At 44.4% G+C, this 24,320-nt stretch overlaps 1 protein-coding gene across 1 annotated transcript in view; it reads left to right on the plus strand.

Annotated features, from left to right (window-relative positions):
• Window positions 1-21,621, plus strand: part of zswim7 (zinc finger, SWIM-type containing 7) — a 32,156-nt gene extending 10,535 nt beyond the window's left edge. Inside the window, exons 3-6 of the mRNA XM_078422144.1 lie at window positions 3,670-3,691; window positions 7,850-7,952; window positions 10,965-11,069; window positions 19,092-21,621. Coding sequence (XP_078278270.1) covers window positions 3,670-3,691; window positions 7,850-7,952; window positions 10,965-11,069; window positions 19,092-19,217 — 356 coding nt within the window. The 3' untranslated portion in view covers window positions 19,218-21,621. The remainder of the gene's footprint in view (window positions 1-3,669; window positions 3,692-7,849; window positions 7,953-10,964; window positions 11,070-19,091) is intronic.
• The last annotated feature ends 2,699 nt before the right edge of the window (window positions 21,622-24,320 follow it).

The following is a 24,320-nucleotide window of genomic DNA, read 5'->3' on the forward strand; positions in this document are numbered from 1 at the left end:
CCGCAAGGCTCGGTGTTGGGGCTGTAACTGTTTACCATATATATTAATGAATTGGAAGAGGGAATTAGAAGCAACACTAGCAAGTTTGCGGATGACACAAAGCTGGGTGGCAGTGTGAACTGCGAAGAGGATGTTAGGAGGTTGCAGGGTGACCTGGACAGGTTGAGTGAGTGGGCAGATGAGGTTATCCACTTTGGTGGCAAAAACAAGGAGGCAGATTGTTATCTCAAAGGAGTTAGGTTAGGTAAGGGGGAGGTGCAGCGAGACCTGTACACCAGTCACTGAAAGTTGGCGTGCAGGTACAGCAGGCAGTGAAGAAAGCTAATGGAATGTTGGCCTTCATAACAAGAGGATTTCAGTATAGGAGTAAAGAGGTTCTTCTGCAGTTGTACAGGGCCCTGGTAAGACCACATCTGGAGTATTGTGTACAGTTTTGGTCTCCTAATTTGAGGAAGGACATCCTTGTAATTGGGGCAGTGCAGCATAGGCTCACGAGATTGATCCCTGGGATGGTGGGACTGACATATGAGGAAAGATTGAAAAAACTAGGCTTGTATTCATTAGAGTTTAGAAGGATGAGAGGGGATCTTATAGAAACATATACAATTATAAAAGGACTGTACAAGCTAGATGCAGGAAAAATGTTCCCAATGTTGGGCGAGTCCAGAACCAGGGGACACAGTCATAGAATAAAGGGGAGGCCATTTAAAACTGAGGTGAGAAGTAACTTTTTCACCCAGAGAGTTGTGAATTTGTGGAATTCTCTGCCACAGAGGGCAGTGGAAGCCAAATCACTGGATAGATTTAAGAGAGAGTTAGATAGAGGTCATGGAGCTAGTGGAATCAAGGGATATGGGGAGAAGGCAAGCACGGGTTACTGATTGGGGACAATCAGCCATGATCACAATGGATGGCGGTGCTGGCTCGAAGGGCCGAATGGCCTCCTGCACCTATTTTCTATGTTTCTATGAATTTAAGAGTTAGATAGAGCTCTAGGGGCTAGTGGAATCGGGACATGGGGAGAAGGCAGGCAGGTTACTGATTGTGGATGACCAGCCATGATCACAATGAATGGCGGTGCCTGGCTCAAAGGGCCAAATGGCCTCCTCCTGCACCTATTTTCTATGTTTCTTTGTCTTTGGAGTGTGGAAGGAAACCAGAACACCCGGGGAAAACTCACCCACGGGGAGAACATACAAACTCCGTACAGACAGCACCCATAGTCAGGATGGAACCCAGATCTTTGCCGCTGTAAAGCAGCAACTCTACCGATGCGTCACTGTGCTGACTCATCCATCCTTAATGTTCACTTGCATGGAGTTTGTTGAAGAGGTTAGATCGAGACACAGTTAAGTTATGGCTTCAGGCTGCTACCTCATGCACCAGGGAGCCGTCTTGATACTGAAACTGTGGAGTTTGCACGTTCTCCCCTAGACCGCGTGGGTTACATACGGGTGCTCGCTTATTTCATATTTCAGATACAGCGCGGAAACAGGCCTTTTCGGCCCACCAAGTCCGCACCGCCCAGTGATCCCCGCACACTAACACTATCCTACACACACTAGGGACAATTTTTTACATATACCCAGTCAATTAACCAACATACCTGTACGTCTTTGGTGTGTGGGAGGAAACCGAAGATCTCGGAGAAAACCTACGCAGGTCACGGGGAGAACGTACAAACTCCTTACAGCACCCGTAGTCAGGATGGAACCTGAGTCTCCGGCACTGCATTCGCTGTAAAGCAGCAACTCTACCGCTGCGCTACCGTGCCGCCCACACACCCTCACACACAGTCCGTGAGGTTTGGTAGAACACACCACAATGGTTCAATGGTGCTTTATTTAACTGCACAGTGAGATTATTGTTGCCTATTTACACATGTGGGCACCGCCATGTTTTGGCGCCATTTCCAAAGTCCGGTTTATCCGCACGCTCGGTGCACTGGAGCGGTCCCAGACCCCAGGCTCCTGCACGGCCTCCATCTGTCACATTCGACCGGATCGGCCCACGAACCGCCATCCTTCCCATCGTCCGGCCATCTTTGTGTCCCGGGGCTGCCTCCTGCAGCCGACCGAAGGCGCAGGAGACATTACGCCAGTTCACCCTCCTACCCGCCCTTGCTCCTCACGGCCGACCTCTCCAGCGGCTCCCTCCCTCCCTCCCTCGGTGTACCAAGGGCTGCCGAGCCTTCAGGTCGTCCAGGGCAGTTCCCAATTCCGCAGCCCATTGAGAGTGGGAGTGTAGTGCTTAGGTCAGTGGCAGAATCTCATTTACTTTAGTTTAGTTTAGAGATACAGGCCCTTTGGCCCACCTGGTCCGCGCCAACCAGTGATCCCCGCACATTAACACTATCCTACAACTAGGGACAATTTTTCATTTACCAAGTCAATTAACCTACATACCTGTACGTCTTTGGAAAGATCTCGGAGAAACCCACGCAGGTCACGGGGAGAATGTACAAACTCTGTACAGATAGCACCCGTAGTCGGGATGGAACCCGGGTCTCCGGCGCTATATTCGCTGTAAGGCAGCAACTCTACCACTGCACCATGGGGAACATAATAAGATGGGAGTGTTACAAGGGAACAGGTCCAAGAATCTGACTGGTAGAACAGAAAAAGGCTCACTCGTCTGTTCAGTTACAAATCAGTGTTATTGGCAAGAGAACAAAAACAATACTTGTCTTGGTGTGCGCTGGTCCAGTTTACAGCAGCACACCTCTCTCTCTCTCTCTCTCTCTCTCCGCGGTACTGATCGCGAATCAGCCCATCGGTGAACCCCTGCCTTTATACAGGTAAGAAATCAGCTGTTGAAATAACCGCCAGTAAGTCCTGGCTAATAGAGCTGCTCCCAAAGTGAAACTATAACCAATGGCAGGGGACTGCATCCGAGCAAGCCCCCCCCCCCCCCCCCCCCTTGGGAACAAAGCACTATCAGCCGCAGACTGGCGTGTAAAGCAATACACAGCACTGCAGACTGGTGCGTAAAGCAATACACAACTCTGCAGACTGGTGCGTAAAGCAATACACAGCACTGCAGACTGGTGCGTAAAGCAATACACAACTCTGCAGACTGGTGCGTAAAGCAATACACAGCACTGCAGACTGGTGCGTAAAGCAATACACAGCACTGCAGACTGGTGCGTAAAGCAATACACAACTCTGCAGACTGGTGCATAAAGCAATACACAGCACTGCAGACTGGTGCGTAAAGCAATACACAGCACTGCAGACTGGTGCGTAAAGCAATACACACTGTGCGACAGACTTGGGTAATACACAGCGCTGCCGGTTTGGCGCGCAAAGGTTTAACAGTGCTGTCGGCTTAACACGTGGGAATTTAAACAAAGAGCTGTGGGCTGCAGCTCTGTGACCACAGTGCGATGGGTTACAGACGGTTCGGGCAAAGTTCTTGTATAACAGAGAGTAGTTTAGACATCAGCTTAATGATGGCCATGGACCCTGTGAGCTGAAGGGCTTGTTTCCATGCTGTTTCCATCAATGATTCTGGGATAAGAGAATAAGTTAATTTTTTTTAATGGGTTGATTGAAGTTCTGTGTACAAATTTGTCATTTCTGAATATTAATGCTTCATGACATTGGTGCTGAAGGCTGAGAACATTTCTGCGATGATCATTGATGAATTCCCATATCTTGTGTTTTTCAGTGACGGATGAACTGCTTCTAATGTGAGTACTGTGGCCAACATTTCTATCCACCATTTGCTGCTGAAACTCAGACGTAGCCTTGTCAGATTTGGATCGCATACTGTAATTGTAATGGTTTAACTCTCAATATCCATGGTTCCCTGAAAGTGGCGACACAAATCGTTAGGATGATGAAGCAGACACATGGCTTGTTTGCTTCCGTAGGTCTTCCCAATCTAACACTATTGAAGTGAAAGATACAAAATGCTGCAGTAACTCAGCGGATCAGGCAGCATCTCTGGAGAAAGGGAATGGATGATGTTTCGGGTTGAGACCCTTCTTCAGACGGGTCTGAAGAAGTGTCTTGACCTGAAACGTTGCCTATTTTTCTCCAGAGATGCTGCCTGTCCCGCTTATTTTTCATAGTATCTTTCATTTCACTGCACATCGTGTATGTGTATGTGACAAATAAACTTGACTTGCTTAGTTAACCCAGCATTTTGTGCCTATCTTCGGTGTATACCAGCATCTGCAGTTTTTTTCCTACACATTTAACCGACAATCATGCTCGGTCCGCCAAGGCCTACCAGATTTCCCGGTTGCTCACCATTTTAACTCCCCTTTTCATTCCCATACTAAAAACTCTCTGTCCTGGGCCTCCTCCATTGCCAGAGTGAGGCCACATACAAACTGGAGGAACAACACCTCATATACCACTTGGGTAGCTTACAATCCAATGGTATTAACCTAAATTCCCAAACCCCCCATTCTTCCCTGTGCCCCACCTGGATTCTCAACCATTTCTCCCCTTCCCTTTCCCCTATCCCCCTACCTCCTTCCACATACATTCCTTCCTCTGGCTTCACAATTCACACCTCTTCTATCATATCTCACATTTTTTTGTCTTTTCACCGCTGGCCGTTATCCACCAATCTGACAATTGCGGAGTCGGGGGGTATGGGGAGAAAGCAGGAACGGGGTACTGATTGAGAATGATCAGCCATGATCACATTGAATGGCGGTGCTGGCTCGAGGGGCCGAATGGCCTACTCCTGCACTTATTGTCTATAATCAACCACTCCCTTCCTGTACCCACCTATCACTTGCCAGGCTTGGTCCTGCCCTCTCATCCAGCTTTCTCCCCCCTAGGACAATCAGTCTGAAGAAGGATCCCGACCCAAAACGTCGCATATCCATGTTCTTCAGAGATGCTGCCTGAGCTCCGAAGTTACTCCAGCACTTTGTCTTTTATTGACTTAACATTCATCCTAGTTATACTACACACCTTTAGTTTAGTTTATAGATACAGTGTGGAAACAGACCCTTTGGTCCACTGAGTCCGCGCTGACCAACAATCCCAGTACACTAGTTCTATCCCACACACTAGGGACAATTTACAGAAGCCAAATAACCTCCAAACCCGCACGTCTTTGGAATGTGGGAGAAAACTGGAGCACCCGGAGAAAACCCACACGGTCACAGGGAGAACGTACAAACTCCATACAGACAGCACCCGTAGTCAGGTACAAACCCGGGTCTCTGGCGCTGTAAGGCAGCAACTCTACCGCTGCACCCCCTGTACTTTCTTTCAGTTGTAGATCTTGTACATCCCTAATGTACATTGCTGCACTGTTTTCTAATAGCTTGTTTTGACTGGCTGTGAAGCTTTGTGTACCTTGGCCCACTGTAAATGGGAAGGAGGACTGAGGGGAGGGTGGGTTGTGCTCCAGGACTTTTCCATCTGTTGCTTCGGACTGAACACAAGAGGGAGAAGAAAACGTCACCTACATGCTGAACAGGAAGAATGCAGAACCCCTGTCATAAGATCATGTGATCGGAGCAAAATTAGGCCATTCAGCCCATCAAGTCTACTCCGCCATTCAATCACGGCTGATCTACAGTGCATTCAGAAAGTATTCAGGCCCCTTCACGTTTTCCACATTTTGTTACAATAAAGCCTTATTTTTAAATGGATTAATTTTTTTATATCATCAATCTACACACAATACCCCATAATAAAAAAGTGAAAACAAGTGTTTAGAAATTTTTGCAAAGTAATTAAAAAGAAATAACTGAAATATCACATTTACAGGAGTATTCAGACCCTTTACTCAGTACTTTGTTGAGGCACCTTTGGCAGCGATTAAAGCCTCAAGTCTTCTTGGGTATGACGCTACAAGCTTGGCACACCTGTATTTGGGTCATTTCTCCCATTCTTCTCTGCAGATCCGCTCAAGCTCTATCAGGTTGGATGGGGAGCATCGATGCTCAGATATTTTCAGGTCCGTCCAGAGATGTTCGATCGGGTTCAAGTCCCGGCTCTGGCTGGGCCACTCAGGGACATTCACAGACTTGTCACGAAGCCACTCCTGCATTGCCTTGGCTGTGTGCTTAGGGTTGTCCTGTTGGAAGGTCAACCTCTGCCCCAGTCTGAGGTCCAGAACGCTCTGGAGCAGGTTTTCATCAAGGATCTCTCTGTACTTTGCTCCGTTCATCTTTCCCTCGACTAGTCTCCCAGTTCCTGCCACTGAAAAACATTCCCACATCATGATGCTGCCACCACCATGCTTCACCGTAGATATGGTAATTGGCCAGGTGATGAGCCTCTTGGCATTCAGGCCAAAGAGTTCAATCTTGGTTTCATCAGACCAGAGAATCCTGTTTCTCGTGGTCTGAGAGTCCTTTAGGTACCTTTTGGCAAACTCCAAGCGGGCTGTCATGTGCCTTTTACTGAGGAGTGGCTTCCGTATGGCCACTCTACCATAAAGGCCTGATTGGTGGAGTGCTGCAGATATAGTTGTCCTTCTGGAAGGTTCTCCCATCTTCACAGAGGAACTCTGGAGCTCTGTCAGAGTGACCATCGGGTTCTTGGCCAAGGCCCTTCTCCCCTGATTGCTCAGTTTGGCCGCGCGGCCAGCTCTATATAGACAGGTGTGTGCCTTTCCAAATCATGTCCAATCGATTTAATTTACCACTGGTGAACTCCAATCAAGTTGTAGAAACATCTCAAGGATAATCAATGGAAACAGGATGAACCTAAGCTCAATTTTGAGTGTGATAGCAAAGGGTCTGAATACTTACGTAATGTCAGTTATTTCTTTTTAATTACTTTGCAAATATTTCTGAACACCTGTTTTCGCTTCTTCATTCTGGGGTATTGTGTGTAGATTGATGAACCCCTGACACAGTACTAATCAAGAATCTGTCATTTTACACCGTAAAAATATCCATTGACTTGGCCTCCACAGCCGTCTGTGGCAATGAATTCCACAGATTCACCACCCTCTGGCTAAAGAAATTCCTCCTCATCTCCTTTCTAAAGGTATGTCCTCTTATTCTGAGGCTGTCCTAGACAAGTGATAGGAGTAGAATTAGGCCATTCGGCCCATCAAGTCTACTCCGTCATTCAATCATGGCTGACCTATCTCCCTCCTGGCATGGACGTGCAGTTTAGCAGGGAGTACAAATACCTTGGAGTTTACCTGGACAGTAAACTGGACTGGTCCAGGAACGCTGAGGCCCTGTACAAGAAGGGACAGAGCCGGCTGCACTTTTCGAGAAGGCTCCGCTCCTTCAACGTCTGCAGTGAGATGCTGCAGATGTTCTACCAATCGGTGGTAGCCAGTGCCATCTTCTTCACCGCCGTGCGCTGGGGCAGCAGGGCGAAGGCCGCCGACGCCAATAGATCAACAAACTCATCAGGAAGGCTGGCTCCATCCTGGGGGTGGAGTTGGATTCAAGGGGGGTGGTCTTGGAGGGGAGGATGCTCCTCAAACTGCGGAGCATCCTGGACATTACAGCTCACCCCCTCCATGACACACTGGTCAACCTGAGGAGCACCTTCAGCAACAGACTGGTCCCACCAAGATGCAGCACAGAACGCCACAGGAGATCCTTCTACCCTGTGGCTATCAAACTACAACTCCTCCCCCTTCTGTCGTGGGCTAGACTGAGACTGACTCGCCTCATCTCCTTCTTAGAAGAACATCCTTTAATTCTGAGGTTATGACCTCTGGTCCTAGACTCTCCCACTAGTGGAAATATCCTCTCCACATCCAATCTATCCAGGCCTTTCACTATTCTGTACGTTTCAATGAGGTCACCCCTCATTCTCCCAAACTCCAGTGAATATAGGCCCAGTGCCAACAAACTGCCAGAATATGTTTGGTTTGAATTGTCTCAAAGATGTTTCTTTTCCAGGCTGAAGTTTGTCTTTGGACCTCCCGTCCTGCAGGCGTTGGAACTGGTGGATCAACGCTCAGTAACGCTTGTCGACTCCCCCAGTGGAAGATCACTCTACCAGGTCTGTTGCTTGGACACCTTTATATTGTTAGAGAGTCATACAGCACAGAAACAGGCCCTTCAGCCCAACTTGCCCATGCTGACCAAGATGCCCAATCTTCACTAGCCCCACCTGCCAGTATTTGACTGTTACCTTCTAAACCTTTCCTATCCATGTACCTATCCAAATGTCCTCAACTACCTCCTCTGGCAGCTCCTTCCATATATCCACCATCCTCTGTGTGAAAAAGTTGTCCCTCAGATTCCGATTAAATCTTTCCTCTCTCATTTTGTACCAACACCTTTCCCCCCATCGACAAACTGTGCACTGCAAGGGCCAGGAAGAGAGCGGGCAAGGTCATCTCTGACCCCTCTCACCCTGGCCACAAACTCTTTGAAGCACTTCCCTCTGGAAGGTGACTTCGGACTGTCAAAGCAGCCACAGCCAGACATAAAAACAGCTTTTTTCCATGAGCAGTAGCTCTACTGCAGCCTCCTTGTGCTCTGGTATTTTATTTCATTCTTCACATGTTGAACTTATAATGTTTAATTTTTAATTGTTTACTGTATATTGTGTTGTTACTTGCGAGCAAAGCACCAAGGCAAATTCCTTGTATGTGTACATGCTTGGCTAATAAAAAAAAATTATTCAATTCAATTCAATTCAATTCAATGCCCTCGGGTTCTTGATTTCTCTACTGTGGGTAATAGACTCTGTGGACTCACCCTGTCTATTCCCCTCATGATCTTATGCACCTTTAAAAGATCACTCCTCAGCCTCCTGCGCTCCAAGAAATAAAGTCCTGGCTTGCCCGCTGGTAGTTTCTTTCCGGACATTGTGAAGCACTCATCACGACCATCATGTAAGCCAACCTCCGTTCCATTGACTCCATCTGCACTTCACGCTGCCTCGGCAAGGCCACCAGCACAATCAAGAGTCAAGACTGTTTTATTGTCATGTGTCCCAGATAGAACAATGACATTCTAACTTGCAGCAGCACAACAGAATATGTAAACACAGTACTCTGTAAACAATATGATAAACGATGATCAATAATAATCAATGACCAATCTCACCCGGCACACCTCCGGGACAGTTTCTTTCCAGGTGTCATCAGGCAACTGGACCTCCCTGTCCAACTAGAGAGCCGTCCTGACCTCCCATCTACCTCATTGAAGACCCTCGGGCTATCTGAAATCAGATTTATTTGGGACTTTACCTTGCACTAAATGTTATACCCTTTATCCTGTATCTGTACACTGGACGGCTTGTAATCATGTATAGTCTTTACACCAGGAGTTCCCAACCTTTTTCGTCCCGTTTACCCCTTTGCAACTTTTTGAAAGTAAATTTACCCCCACCGTTTTGTTCAGTAATTTGAGTTTACACTTCTACCAGAATAAAGCAACCGACAAAGGGGAAATTAAAAAATACTGTTTTTAACATTATTATTTTAAGTTCAAATAACAATAATAAAAGCACATAACAATGTTATTTCACTTATTTATGAACAACTAATGATGAACAGATACTGGTATACCAGAACCAAACACAGTCAATACGTACAAATCCAGAATCAACAAATTGACCCCCTGGGTCGGCGAACTTTACCCCCTCTGTGAACGTACCCCAGGTTGGGAACCCTTGCTTTACACTGACTGGATAGCACGTAACAAAAAAGCTTTTCACTGCACACAATCATAAACTAAACTAAACTAAAAGGCTGAAGGTTGGTGCACTTCGAGGCATTTTCTTGTAGTTTAGCTTTAATCAGTTGTCCATCTTCCGCCTGTGGCTGTGACAAATGTACTCAAAGACCCCAGTGCTTGCTGTGCTTGAAGGCACGAGAGGAGGTGCCGGGCCGGGCGTGTGGGGTCTGGCACTGCAAGTGACTGCCCGTACACCAAGTGTATGGTGAAGCCACTTCCACACCTGTGGCAAGGGTGCATCCAATGGGAGCTTTGGATCCAAGTCAACCTAGAACCTTGTGCGTGCTGGCCAGTCAGCGAAAAGACTATACATGATTACAACAGCACGGAAACAGGCCCATCTAGCCCACACCCGACATACCCCATCTACGCTAGTCCCATCTGCCTGCATTTGGCCCAAGTCCCTCTAAACCTGTCCTGTCCATGTACCTGTCCAAATGTTTCTTAAACGTTGCGATAGTCCCTGCCTCAACTACGTCCTCCAGCAGCTCGTTGCACACACCCACCACCCTTTGTGTAAAAAAGTTACCCATTAGGTCCCTATTAAATCTTTCCCCACTCACTTCACCACGTCCTCTGGTTCTCGATTCCTCTACTCTGGGCAACGTCCTCGTAAATCTCTGCACCCTTTCCAGCTTGACAGCATCTTTCCTATAACATTGTGACCAAAATTGAACACAATGCTCTAAATGTGGCTTCACCACTTCTTGAATAGCTGTAACATGCATAACAGTTATATATCCTTCCAACTTCCATACTCTGGCTGATGAAGGCCAATGTGCCGAAAGCCTTTTTGACCTCCCTATCTACCCGTGACACCACTTTCAAGAAAAATGTCTTCCGTAACCCTGAGATTAGAATCATTCTTAGCCTCTTCAAACATCTTTTGTTGTGCTGTATGCACCTTAGTCTAGTTTATGGATGTCGCGAGGAAACAGGCCCTTCGGCCCACTGAGTCCGCATCGACCAGTGATCCATCAACACCTGCACTATCCTACACAATTTACATCTTTACCGAAGCCAGTTAAGATACAAACTTGAACATCTTTGTAGTGTGGGAGAAAACCAGAGCACCCAGGGAAAACCCATCGGGAGAATGTTCAAACTCCGTACAAACATGAGCTGTAGTCAGGATCAAACCCGGGTCTCTGGTGTTGTAAAGCAGCATTGCCACGCTGCGCCACCGTGCTGCCCTCACTGGTGCTCTTGTCTGTTGTGATGTGTAGGTTGTTGGGAGCTCTGGCCGGGTGTATCGTTGCTTCCACCATGCCAATGTGCCACCTGTGCTGCCCTCACTGGTGCTCTTGTCTGTTGTGATGTGTAGGTTGTTGGGAGCTCTGGCCGGGTGTATCGTTGCTTCAGCTCCTGCCTCTACTGCTCCTGTGCAGCTTTCATGTACTCCGTCTTACGAAGGAATGACCACATACTGGTAAGTGTAACGTTTACCGGCCAGAGTGAAACATCCACATAGAAACATAGACAATGGGTGACCCTTCGAGCCAGCACCACCATTCAATAAGATCATGGCCGATCATCCAAAATCAGTACCCTGTTCCTGCTTTTTTTTATTCCATTAGCCCTAAGAGCTATATCTAACTCTCTTGAAAACATCCAGTGAATTGACCTCCACTGTCTTCTGTGGCAGAGAACTCCACAGATTCACAACTCTCCGGGTGAGAAAGCTTTTTGTCATCTCAGTCCTAAATGACCTACCCCTTATTCTTAAACTGTGACCCCTGGTTCTGGACTCCCCCAACATCGGGAACATTTTTCCTGCATCTAGCCTGTCCAATCCCTTAAGAATTTTATTTGTTTCTATAAGATATTTTAATTTTCCCTGCTGCTGTGTTGGGATTTGAACTCTTGACTGGTCTTCTACTCTGGATGCTAAGCTTGTAATTTAACCACAAAGCTATGCTCTCCTTGCTCTCTTCCCTCCCATGTTATCTCATGTTCTCCACATTGCTTCCCAGTTATTGTCCCACACAGCGCGTGTAGCAATGACTCACTGTGGGCCTATGGTCTTCCACTCAACAGAGGAACTACAGAGGAAATGACTTTCCCAGATTAAATCATTTATTTCAGGAAAAAGACAAATTTGGAAAGGTTAAAGCTACAGAGCAAAGTATTGGGTAAAGTGAGCAGAGTTATAGAGAGACTGACTCACACAGTCCCTAAAGCCCACCAAATCCACACCATCCCTTCACACTCATACTACATTCATTTCAGTTTAGTTTAGAAATACAGCATGTAAACAGGCCCTTCGGCCCACCGAGTTTGTGCCAGCCAGCGATCCCCACACACTCACACTATCTTAGAAACACTGTAGACAATTTACAATGTTACCAAGTCAATCCACCTGCAAACCTGTAGGAAGGAACTGCAGATGCTGGATTAAACCAAAGATAGACACAAAAAGCTGGAGTAACTCAGCGGGTCAGACAGCATCTCTGAAGAAAAGGAATAGGTGACATTCTGAAAAAGGGTCTCGACAACTTCTGGTTTAGGTAGAAATTTCTGTCCCGTTAAAACCGATATAGGTTCTCATCTAAATTATTTAAGCTGATTTAAATTATCTCCAAAAATAAAATTATCAATCGAAGTTGAAATATTTATATGGTGTGAAGAAGGGTCTGGACACGAAACGTCACCTATCCCTTTTCTCCAGAGATGCTGTCTGACCCGCTGAGTTACTCCAGCTTTTTTTGTCTATCTTCAACCAACAAATCTGTACGCCTTTGGAGTGTGGGAGGTAACCAGAGCTTCCCGGAGAAAACCCACGCAGGTCATGGGGAGAACGTACAAACTCCGTACAGACAGCACCTGTGGTCAGGATTGAACCCGGGTCTCTGGCGCTGTAAAGGTAGCAACTCTACCACCGCGCCACCGCGCCTCACTCACATTTTTATTAATAAATTTTTATTGGTACATAACCTGTTTACATCTTTACAGTCATACATTTTTAAATTGATAATATTGTCAATTATTATTATATTGTCTCCAATACCTTTTGCCCCTTTTTTTTTTTTTTTTTAAACTAGATAGAGCTAAAGAAATAGATGAAGTAAAGAAAGAAAAGAGAGAGAAGAAAAATAAAAACAAAAACAAATTTAAAAAAAAAAAAAAAAAAAAAAAAAAAAGATAAGGAAAAAGTTAGTTAAAGAAGAATGGAAAAATTTATTAAAATAACAAAAACTTCATTCGAGATATATTCGTACATTTCAAAGTATAGCATTTCATCCATTCTTTAGTCCGAGTGCTAGTCAGGTTCCTGTGCTGAACTATTCTGACCCTTTAAGTAATCAATAAAAGGAGACCATGTTCCAATGAATAATTCCTGTTTGTCCAACAGGGAAAATCTGATTCTTTCCACGTTTAAGGTCTCCGTCATTTCTATAATCCACATTTTGATTGTGGGGGCCGTAGTGCCTTTCCAAAATTTTAGAATTAATTTTTTTCCTGTTATTAAACTATAATCAATAAAGTTTCTTTGTGTTGTTCTAAATGTTTGATTTAATTCTAATATTCCGAGTATAATTAATTTTGGATCTGGGTCCAATTGTGTGCTGGTTACTTTAGATATTATGCTAAAAATATTTACCCAGAATTTTTTAATTTTTATACAGTTTGCAAACATATGAAATAATGTAGCTTCTAAATGTTGACATTTATCACATTTAGGTGAGATATGTTGGAAAATTTTATGTAGTTTTGTTTTTGAATAGTGTAACCTATGTATTACTTTAAATTGTATTAGAGAATGTCTGGCGTTTAGTGAACACTGATGTATATGTTGCAGACTTTCTTCCCAAGTATCTTTCGTTATTACTTGGTTTAATTCTTTTTCCCATTTTTGTCTGTATAAGTCCGTGGAGGGAATGTCACTGTCTAATAAGATATTATATATATAAGATATTAATTTTTCTGTATTAGGATGTTTGTTCCAACATTCATCAAGAATTTCTGAATTTCTAATTCGAAAATTTTGGGAGTTCGATTTTACATAATCTCTAAGTTGAAGATATCTGAAATAATCATTTCCACGAAGACCATAAGTCTGTTGCAACTCCTGAAATGTCAGAAAGGTGCCTTCCTTATAAAGTTGTCCCATATTTTTAATTCCATAATCCTTCCATTGTGTAAAACCCCCGTCTACCCATGAAGGCTTAAACAAAGGATTATTCACAATTGGAAGAAAAAGTGATAAATTATCTAATTTTAATGTCTTTTTTAATTGTTTCCAAATTCGTATAGCACTAAATATTATAGGGTTTCCCCTATAAATTTTTTTGTTTAATTTAGACGTAGCAAATAATATCGAACCAATATCAAAAGGTAAACAATCTTCCTTTTCCATTTTTAACCAATCTGGTTGATGATCTATTTCTTCCAACCAGAAATTCATATTTTTAATATTAACTGCCCAGAAATAAAACAAAAAATTGGGTAAAGCCAGGCCTCCATTTATTTTTGATTTACACAAGTGTCTTTTGTTTATCCTATGATTCTTATAATCCCAGATAAAATCATTAACAATAGAGTCCAATTTTTTAAAAAAGTTTTTTGTCAAATATATCGGAATTGTCTGAAAAAGGTATAATATTTGAGGTAAAAAAATCATTTTTATGGCATTAATTTTGCCAACCATTGAGATAGGGAGTGTTTTCCAATATTGAATATTCTTATGTAGTTTGTTCAGTAATGGGGGGAAATTTGCTTTAAATAATGATGTATATATCTTAGTTACATAGATACCTAGATATTTACATTTTTCATTTACTATTTTAAATGGAAATTGTTGTATTATCTGTTTATTATGTTCCCTTATTGGCATAATTTCGCTTTTATTCCAATTTATTCTGTATCCTGAAAGTGAACCAAATTGGGTTATTAGCTTTAATAAGTTTGGAATACTAATTTCTGGTTTTGTAATGTAAATTAATACGTCATCTGCGTATAGAGAAATTTTATTCACTGTGTCCTTTGTGTTATATCCATGTATTTCCGGATGCCCCCTAACTCTTTCTGCCAGTGGCTCAATAGCAAGCGCAAATAATAATGGGGATAACGGGCATCCTTGTCTACAGCCTCTAGATAGGCTAAATTTCGATGACAACCTTTGGTTTGTAAATATTCTGGCCGTGGGATTTGTATATAACAGTTTTATCCATGTACAGAATTTCTCCCCTAGCTGCATATTTTCCATCACCGAAAATAAATAAGACCATTCAACCTGATCAAATGCTTTTTCTGCATCAAGTGAGATTATTGCTAGATCTTCATTAATAATTCTCTTGGAATATATAATATTAAATAATCTTCTTAGATTATAGTATGAGTATCGTTTCTGAATGAAGCCTGTTTGGTCAGGGTGTATTAATTTATTCATCACTGTACTTAATCTATACGCTAGTATTTTAGTTAAAATTTTTTGATCTGTATTTAAAAGTGCAATTGCTCTGTATGATCCCGGGTCTTCCGGATCTTTATCAGCTTTAGGAATAAGTGTTATTATAGATTCATTTAGAGTGTCTGGAAGTTTCTGTTGAGTATATATATACTCATACAGTCTATGTAAACGTGGGCTAAGCAAATCATAAATTTTTTTATAAAATTCGGAGCCTAAACCATCTGGTCCTACTGCTTTACCATTTTTTAAAGAACCAATAGACTCCTCAATATCCTTTGTCGTAATCTCCCTTTCTAATACTTCTCTATCTTTTGAATCTAAACCTTTTAAATTACATTTTTTTTTAAAGTCTGCTATTCCTTCTGATTGTGCTACGGTTTTAGTTGAATAAAGGCTCTGATAATATTGGAGAAATCTATCATTTATGTCCTTGGGCATTTTTAATAATTCTCCTGTCTCTGTTCTAATTTTATGAATTATTTTTTCCCCTTCCATTTTTCGTAACTGACGTGCTAATAGTTTTTGTGGTTTGTCTCCAAATTCAAAATGTAATTGTTTTGTTTTTTGATAGAGTTTTATTACTTGTTCTGAATACATTTTATTTAATTTATATTTCAATACCACAATTTTATTATATTTTAGAGTAGATGGCATTCTCGCATTTTCTATATCTAGTTGTTTGATTTCACTTTCCAATGTTTGTTGCTTAATCCTGTTCTCTTTATTATAAAAAGCTTGAGCAGAAATTAATGTACCTCGAACATACGCTTTAAACGTTTCCCACATAAGAGAAATAGGTGTGTCAGGGTTGTCATTTACCTCAAAAAATATTTGAATCTGTTTAATAATATATTCCTGGCATGACTTTTCGTTCACAATTTGTGGGTTAAATCTCCAATATGCTTGTTTCTCGGACATTCCATTTAATTTAATCATGAATGTTACAGGTGCATGATCTGAAATTATAATGTTATGATATTTAGAATTATAAATAAATGGAATAAACGTAGAGTCAACTAAAAAATAATCTATTCTTGAGTATGTTTTGTGTACTGGTGAGTAAAATGAATATTCCCGTCCAATTGGGTTTTCTATTCTCCAGACATCCTTAATATTAGTGGTATTAATAAATGAATTTAGAAATACACTTGATTGAGATTTTACTTTTTTTTGCATTGATGATCTATCTAAGTATGAATCTAATGTACAATTGAAGTCTCCTCCAATTATTAATTTATATTGTGTAAATTCAGGAATTTTATTAAATGTTTTATTAAAGAACATAGGGTTATCGAAATTAGGCCCGTAAACATTAAGAAGAATCACTTTTTCTCCATTTAGCTCTCCAACTAATATAATATATCTACCATCAATATCCACTATTGTTGAGGAGTTCTTAAAAGGTATTCCTTTACGAATTAGTATTGCAACTCCTCTGGACTTGTGGGAAAAGGAGGAATGATATGATTCAGCAATCCACTTAGCTTTAAGTCTATATTGAGATTCCTTCTTAAGGTGTGTTTCTTGAAGAAATATTATATCAGTTTTGATTAAATTTAGATGTGCCAAAACTTTGCCTCTCTTAATTGGTTCATTGATTCCCTTGACATTCCAACTACAAAATGTTATTCCCTGACCCCCTCTTGTCATATTAATATCTTGCATATAGTTTCTAAGGTGGTCTATAACCGAGCAGAAGGTACAACACACAGAACCACTCACATTTTTATTAACCTCAATTAATCTAATTTTATTCTTCCCACATTCTCAACAAGTCTCCTAGTTTCTTCCCTACAACTAATTCACAGGGCAGTTTGCAGTGGTCAGCTAACCTACTGGTCAGTGCAGTGAGGGTCAGGAAGAGACCGGGTCAGCTAGATTGTGCATCCAAAGATTAGTCATGGTGGTGATTAGGCATCGCTTGTTTTCACGATACATTGCATAATTTATAGCTTTGGACAGTTATATTCAATACATGCGCTAAAGTTTATTTATAGACTAGATTACTACCAAATATTGCTTGTAATGATTCCTGAGTTGAAATACCTAGCCTAGTGGCTGCTGTTCGGTGTGATTGGTCGCATACTAAGCTGGGGGGTAGTGTGAATTGTGAGGAAGATGCAATAAGGCTGCAGGGTGACTTGGACAGGTTGTGTGAGTGGGCGGATACATGGCAGATGCAGTTTAATGTAGATAAGTGTGAGGTTATTCACTTTGGAAGTAAGAATAGAAAGGCAGATTATTATCTGAATGGTGTCAAGTTAGGAGGAGGGGGAGTTCAACGAGATCTGGGTGTCCTAGTGCATCAGTCAATGAAAGGAAGCATGCAGGTACAGCAGGCAGTGAAGAAAGCCAATGGAATGTTGGCCTTCGTAACAAGAGGAGTTGAGTATAGGAGCAAAGAGGTCCTTCTACAGTTGTACCGGGCCCTGGTGAGACCGCACCTGGAGTACTGTGTGCAGTTTTGGTCTCCAAATTTGAGGAAGGATATTCTTGCTATGGAGGGCGTGCAGCGTAGGTTCACTAGGTTAATTCCCGGAATGGCGGGACTGTCGTATGTTGAAAGGCTGGAGCGATTGGGCTTGTATACACTGGAATTTAGAAGGATGAGGGGGGATCTTATTGAAACATATAAGATAATTAGGGGATTGGGCACATTAGAGGCAGATAACATGTTCCCAATGTTGGGGGAGTCCAGAACAAGGGGCCACAGTTTAAGAATAAGGGGTAGGCCATTTAGAACGGAGATGAGGAAGAACTTTTTCAGTCAGAGGGTGGTGAAGGTGTGGAATTCTCTGCCTCAGAAGGCAGTGGAGGCCAGTTCGTTGGATGCTTTCAAGAGAGAGCTGGATAGAGCTCTTAAGGATAGCGGAGTGAGGGGGTATGGGGAGAAGGCGGGAACGGGGTACTGATTGAGAGTGATCAGCCATGATCGCATTGAATGGCGGTGCTGGCTCGAAGGGCTGAATGGCCTACTCCTGCACCTATTGTCTATTGTCTATTGTTAGCTCCTTGTGGCTTTGTAACTCTTGAGTCATCAAACAGCCTGGCTTTTGTTACTTGTTTCCCACCAAACTAAACTGAACTCAACAGCTCATGGGTTACAAACATAAAACTGCTGGGGAAAAAGGTAGACTCAAGATGCTGGAGTAACTCAGCAGGTTAGGCAGCATCTCTGGAGAGAAGGAATGCATGACTTTTCAGGTCGAGACCTTTCTTCAGACTGATGTCAGGGGATGGGGTGGGACATTTGTCCCGACACAGCGCCAGAGACCCGGGTTCTATCCTGACTACGGGTGCTGTCTGTACGGAGTTTGTACGTTCTCCCCGTGACTGCATGGGTTTTCTCTGGGTGATCTGGTTTCCTCCCACATTCCAAAGACGTGCAGGTTTGTGGGTTATTTGACTTTCATAAATTGCCCCTTGTGTGTAGGATGTGAAAGTGCGATAACGGAGAACTAGAGTGAATGAATGGGTGTGTTTGTCGGCACGGATTCGGTGGGCCGAAGGACCTGTTTCCACACTGTCTCCCTAAACTAAACTAAAATAAACTAAACTAACCTAAGCAAAGTCCAGAAGTAGGAGTAGAGGTTGGGAATCAGGGTCGACCAGAGAATTGATGGGAACTCTCTTTATGTGAAGCGTTGTAAGTCTTCTGCGTTCTCCACCCTGCGAGGGCTTGAATCTTCAACACAGGTAAGGCTGAGTGTGATTTATTAGGTACTGGGGAATGGCAGGCTGAGGATCAGTGGTGAACATGACCAAGTGCACAGTCAGCAAAGATATCAATAGATGCAACAAGCTGGAAACCTGCTCCAGAGTTTTGTGTTATTATAGAACTGTTTTATCTGCCTTTTGAAAGAGTGGTTTAATCCCAACTATGTTTTGTAGCTCTTGGATGTTTTTCTTGGAAAAGCATGAGGGGATGGGGTTGTTTCTTCAGCAGGGGCTATAACTGACACACAGAATGAAGAAATGTGCCTTCACTGTTTCCATTGTTGACTTTTCCCTCCACGCATGACATTGTTCTGCATTTTGCAGTGTAAACATCTTCTTGCTGTGTATCTGTGCCAAGCCATGGGAACGTTACGCCAGCTAAGAGTCTCCAACCATCAGCTGACCGATCTGTTGCAACCAAAGGACGAGGAACTGGAATCGGCAGAGTAGCAGAGGACGGGACAAGGCCGGCAGTCTGACCTGAGGCAGCGAGTCCTGGGCCTAATCAGAGCCACCCGAGGGAAACACAACACTGTTACTGAAGATGGACACAAAACGCTGGAGTGACTCAGCCGGTCGGGCAGCATCTCCGGAGAAAAGGAATGGGTGACGTTTCGGCTCGAGACCCTTCTTCAGACTGAAGCTGCCAGCTTACAGAAGCTGTCTTTAAGAGGAGTCCTTGTTCCTGGGCAATGAAGCAATGTCACCGTTAGGCGGCAAGACAGGTCCGAGAGATATTTGCAAGAACCAGAGGGTGGTTTTACACCTGTAGCCATCGGCCACAGAACGGTTGAGAAAACCTTGAAGATATGAGGAAGTGCTCCAAGATTCCCTGTAGAAACACAGATCTGCAGATGCTGGTTTGAACAAAAGATGGACGCAAAGTGCTGGAGTAACTCAGCGGGTCAAACAGCATCTCTGGAAAAAGAGGGATGGGGCTAGTCTTTACACTGAAGACTTTAGTCTGAGAAGGGTTCCGACCCGAACCGTCACCTATCCTGTTTCTCCAGAGATGCTGCCTGGCCCACTCGTTTACCCCAGCACTTTGTGTCGATCTCGAACATTCCTTGCCGCATTTTTGTGTCCATTGACAAGTATCCTCAGCATAGAAACAAATCTTATCGTGACATTGGAGAAATTTAGGTAGAGTTGCTGATTTACAGCGCCAGAGACCTGGGTTCAATCCTGACTATGGGTGCTGTGTGTACGGAGTTCGTACGTTCTCCCCCTCACCATGTGAGTTTTCTCCAGGTGCCTCGGTTTCCTCCCATACTCCAAAGACGTACAAGTTTATTGCTTAATTGGCTTCAGTAAAGATCGTAAATTGTCGCTAGTATGTGAGATAGTGCTGGTGTATGGTGATCGCTGGTCGGTGTGGGGCTCGGGGCGCCAAAGAGCCTGTTTCCGTGCTGTATCTCTAAACTAAACTAAACAGTGAACTGATGTGGAGGCAGTCTTCCACAGAGGCCCAATATTACCTCATTTAGCCCTGCCCCCAGGACCTGCTCTGTCCACCTGAGCTGCCAATTTCACAGATATTCATTCGCTGCAAAAGGTGTCAACTTTCATTCTAATGCAGTAACTTTTCTTTGCCTCATCCTTCTGTTTATCCTCTTTATCTGCCACTATCATCCTCACTGCTTGCCACACTTCCATGTCTTGTCATAGGGTCATACTGCACGGACATAGGCCCTTCGGCCCAGCTTGCCTATGCTGACCAAGATGCCCGATCTACACATGTTCCACCTACTCCCGTTTGGCCCATATCTCTCTAAACCTTTCCTATCAATGTACCTGTCCAAATGCCTTTTAAATGTTGTTACAGTACTCGCCTCAGATACCTCCCCCAGCAGCTCGTTCCATACACCCACCACCCTCTGTGTGAAAAAGTTGCTCCTCAGATTCCCATTAAATCTTTCTCCTCTCACCTTAAACCTGTGTCCTCTGGTTCTCGATTCCTCTAGTCTGGGTAAAAGACCATGCATTTACCCTACCTATTTTCCTCATGATCTTATTCATCTCTACAAGGTCACCCCTTTTTCTCCTAGCTTCAAGGAATAAGGTCCTAGCCTGCCCACCCTCTCCTGATAGCTCAGTCCTCAAGTCCTGGCAACATCCTCATACCTCTGAGTGCTTTAGGTTGTGCCTTCATATCTCTAAGCGTTATAATATCTATCAATGATAAGCATTGCCTGTTGCTATTCCAGGAGTTTGTCCGTCTGTGTTTCTGAACAAGGAGGCTGGCCCCGCTGTGTTCCTCCAGCAGTTGTTTTTCATGGACATCTTGACTTCCATTGCCTCAGCTCATGCATCAGCAGCCGTATCACAGCCCCTATTGTATCAGCAAAGTCTCCTACACATTTTTCTCAAACACCTTCTGAAAGCCTACATTCACTTGGTAAATCGCATCACATTCATCAACCTCCTTTGTCTCAGCAAAACATACTATTAAGCAGTGTTTACCCACCACTGATCTTTCCTCAGCTTTCCCTTGTCAGTCTATATCTTAACAAATGACTTTAGTTTAGTTTAGTTTAGAGATACATTGTGCAAACAGGCCATTCGGCCCACCAAGTCTGCGCCGACCAGCGATCCCCGCACACTTACACTATTCTACACACACTAGGGACAATTTACAGTTATACCAAATCAATGAACCTACAAACCTGTATATGTTTGGAATGTGGGAGGATACTAGATCACACAGGTCACTGGGAGAAGTACAGATAGCATCCGTAGTCAGAGTCGAGCCAGAGTGTGTGGTGCTGTAAGGCAGTGAGTACCACTGCAGCGCCACGCCACCCAACTGACTCTGACCCCAGTTACTTCTCCAATCAATTGTTTGAATTATTGAATTGTTTAAATTGTTTGATTTAAATAAATATCTTGATGAAGAAACATTTGAATGAGTCTTATTGTTGGATTGCTTTAAACAAATCAGTCTCTTTGAAGGGGAAGCACAGTGGTAAAGTTGCTGCCTTATGGCGCCAGAGACCCGGGTTCATTCCTGACCACGGGTGCTGACTGTACGGAGTTTGTACGTTCTCCCTGTGACTGCACGGGTTTTCACCAGGTACCACGGTTTCCTCCCACACTCCAAAGACGCACAGGTTTGTAGGTTAATTTGCTTTGGTAAGGATCGTAAATTGTCCCTGATGTGTGGGATAGTGTTAGTGTACAAGGCGATCCCTGGTCGGCGCCGACTCGGTGGTTTCTGCAGTGTCTCTAAAGTCTGAAGGCAGCATCTTGCAGTGTGTTTCTTGCTGATGCGTGGAGCTTGAACCTTGGCTGTCCTGTCTCCACGTGTGAACTGGGTACAGTGCTGTTCACCAGGCAGCCCTTCTTCAACATCGACCGTTGACCATGCGTTCATTGTATTAAAGTCAACATTTTTGTAGGTAATAAAACTGCAGATGCTGGTTTAAATCGAAGGTAGACACAAAATGCTGGAGTAACTCAGCGGGTCCGGCAGCATCTCAAGAGAGAGAAGGAATGGGTGACGTATCGGGGCGGGACATCAGTCTGAAGAAGGGTCTCGACCCGGAACGCCACCCATTCCTTCTCTCCAGAGATGCTGCCTGACCCGCTGAGTTACTCCAGCATTTTGTGTCGACCTTAATGTCAAGGTTGTTCCTGTGGGATGCAGGTTTGCTGGCTGCTGCTGCTCTCCCTCGCCAGCTCTCCGATATGACTTCACGGACTGTCTGCGGGAATCTCAATAACTTCCTGCTCCCCCATCTGCCTCCCCCTCTTTCCTGTGTCTCCCCAAGCCTGCTACTGGCTTTGGCCATCTCTCCTGCTCATTTTACCCCTCTTTTAGTTGAGTTGAGTTTATTGTCACGTGTACCGAGGTACAGTGAAAAGCTTCTTGGTCACGTGCTATCCAGTCAACGGAAAGACTATATCATCCACCAACATTTCCGTCACCTACAACGGGACCCCACCACTGGCCATATCTTCCCATCCCCTCCCCTTTCTGCGTTCCGCAGAGACCGTTCCCTCCGCAACTCCCTGGTCCACTCGTCCCTTCCTACCCAAACCACCCCATCCCCGGGCACTTTCCCCTGCAACCGCACGAGATGCAACACCTGTCCCTTTACCTCCCCCCTCAACTCCATCCAAGGACCCAAACAGTCTTTCCAGGTGAGACAGAGGTTCACCTGCACCTCCTCCAACCTCATCTATTGCATCCGCTGCTCCAGATGTCAACTTATTTACATCGGCGAAACCAAGCGCAGGCTCGGCGATCGCTTCGCTCAACACTTGCGCTCGGTCCGCGTTGGCCAAACTGGTCTCCCGGTGGCCGAGCACTTCAACTCCCCCTCCCATTCCCAGTCTGACCTTTCTGTCATGGGCCTCCTCCAGTGCCATAGTGAGGCCCATCGGAAATTTGAGGAACAGCACCTCATATTTCGCCTGGGCAGCTTGCAGCCCAGTGGTATGAACATCGACTTCTCCAGCTTTAGATAGTTCCTCTGTCCCTCTCTTCCCCTCCCCCTTCCCAGATCTCCCTCTATCTTCCTGTCTCCACCTATATCCTTCCTTTGTCCCGCCCCCCTGACATCAGTCTGAAGGGTCTTGACCCGAAACGTCACCCATTCCTTCTCTCCTGAGATGCTGCCTGACCTGCTGAGTTACTCCAGCATTTTGTGAATAAACACCTTTGATTTGTACCAGCATCTGCAGTTCCTTCCTAACACTTCTGTACCTCTTGCCTGATTGGAGAGGGGAGAAGAGGGAGTGACCGGGATGAGACTGGTTCTTGGTTATGCTGCTGGCCTTGCCGAGGCAGCGTGAGGTGTAGACGGAGTCAATGGAAGGGACGTTAGTTTAGTTTGGAGATACAGTGTGGAAACAGGCCCTTTGGCTCACTGAGTCCACACTGACCATCGATCACCCGTTTACACTTCTATGTTATCTCAGTCTGCTCAGTGTCAGTCTCCTTTCATTAATGGTTGTCAACACATATAAAAGAGGTGAGGTTTCATTCCTGAGCCCCTGGCACTGCCACAAGAGGCTGGAAGGAGCTGTACAGTCTGTGCCAGCTGTCATATCAACCTATTGCTCGGGTTTGGTTCAAGTTACCACCTGCATATTTGCTGCTGGATTTGCTTTGTCAGTACTGGGTGGGGTTTTAAATTCCTGAGGGATAAGCACATCAGAAATGGAAGCAAGGGAAGGCAGCTTGGGCCCGTGTTTGCTCCACATTCAGCATGACCGGATGACCACTCCATCAATAGAGTTGCCTGACTCGCTTTGAACTTCCCAAATGGACGAGAAGTGGGATTTCTGTTCCCATGGGGCGACTAGATCCCAGTGTTCTTCATGTAATCTATGGCCTAGTACACTGTACTGTGTGTAGCACGGTGGCCCAGCAGTAGAGTTGCTGCCTTACAGCGGCAGAGACCCTGGTTCGATCCTGACTACGGGTTCTGTCTGTATGGAGTTTGTACGTTCTCCCCAGGAGGAGGTTTTCTCCAGGGGCTCTTGTTTCCTCCCACACTCCAAAAATGTGCAGGTTTGTAGGTTAATTGCCTTCTGTAAATTGTAGAT

The sequence above is a fragment of the Rhinoraja longicauda genome, chromosome 26, assembly GCF_053455715.1.
Source record: "Rhinoraja longicauda isolate Sanriku21f chromosome 26, sRhiLon1.1, whole genome shotgun sequence".
In the NCBI taxonomy this organism is placed as follows: Eukaryota; Metazoa; Chordata; class Chondrichthyes; order Rajiformes; family Arhynchobatidae; genus Rhinoraja; species Rhinoraja longicauda.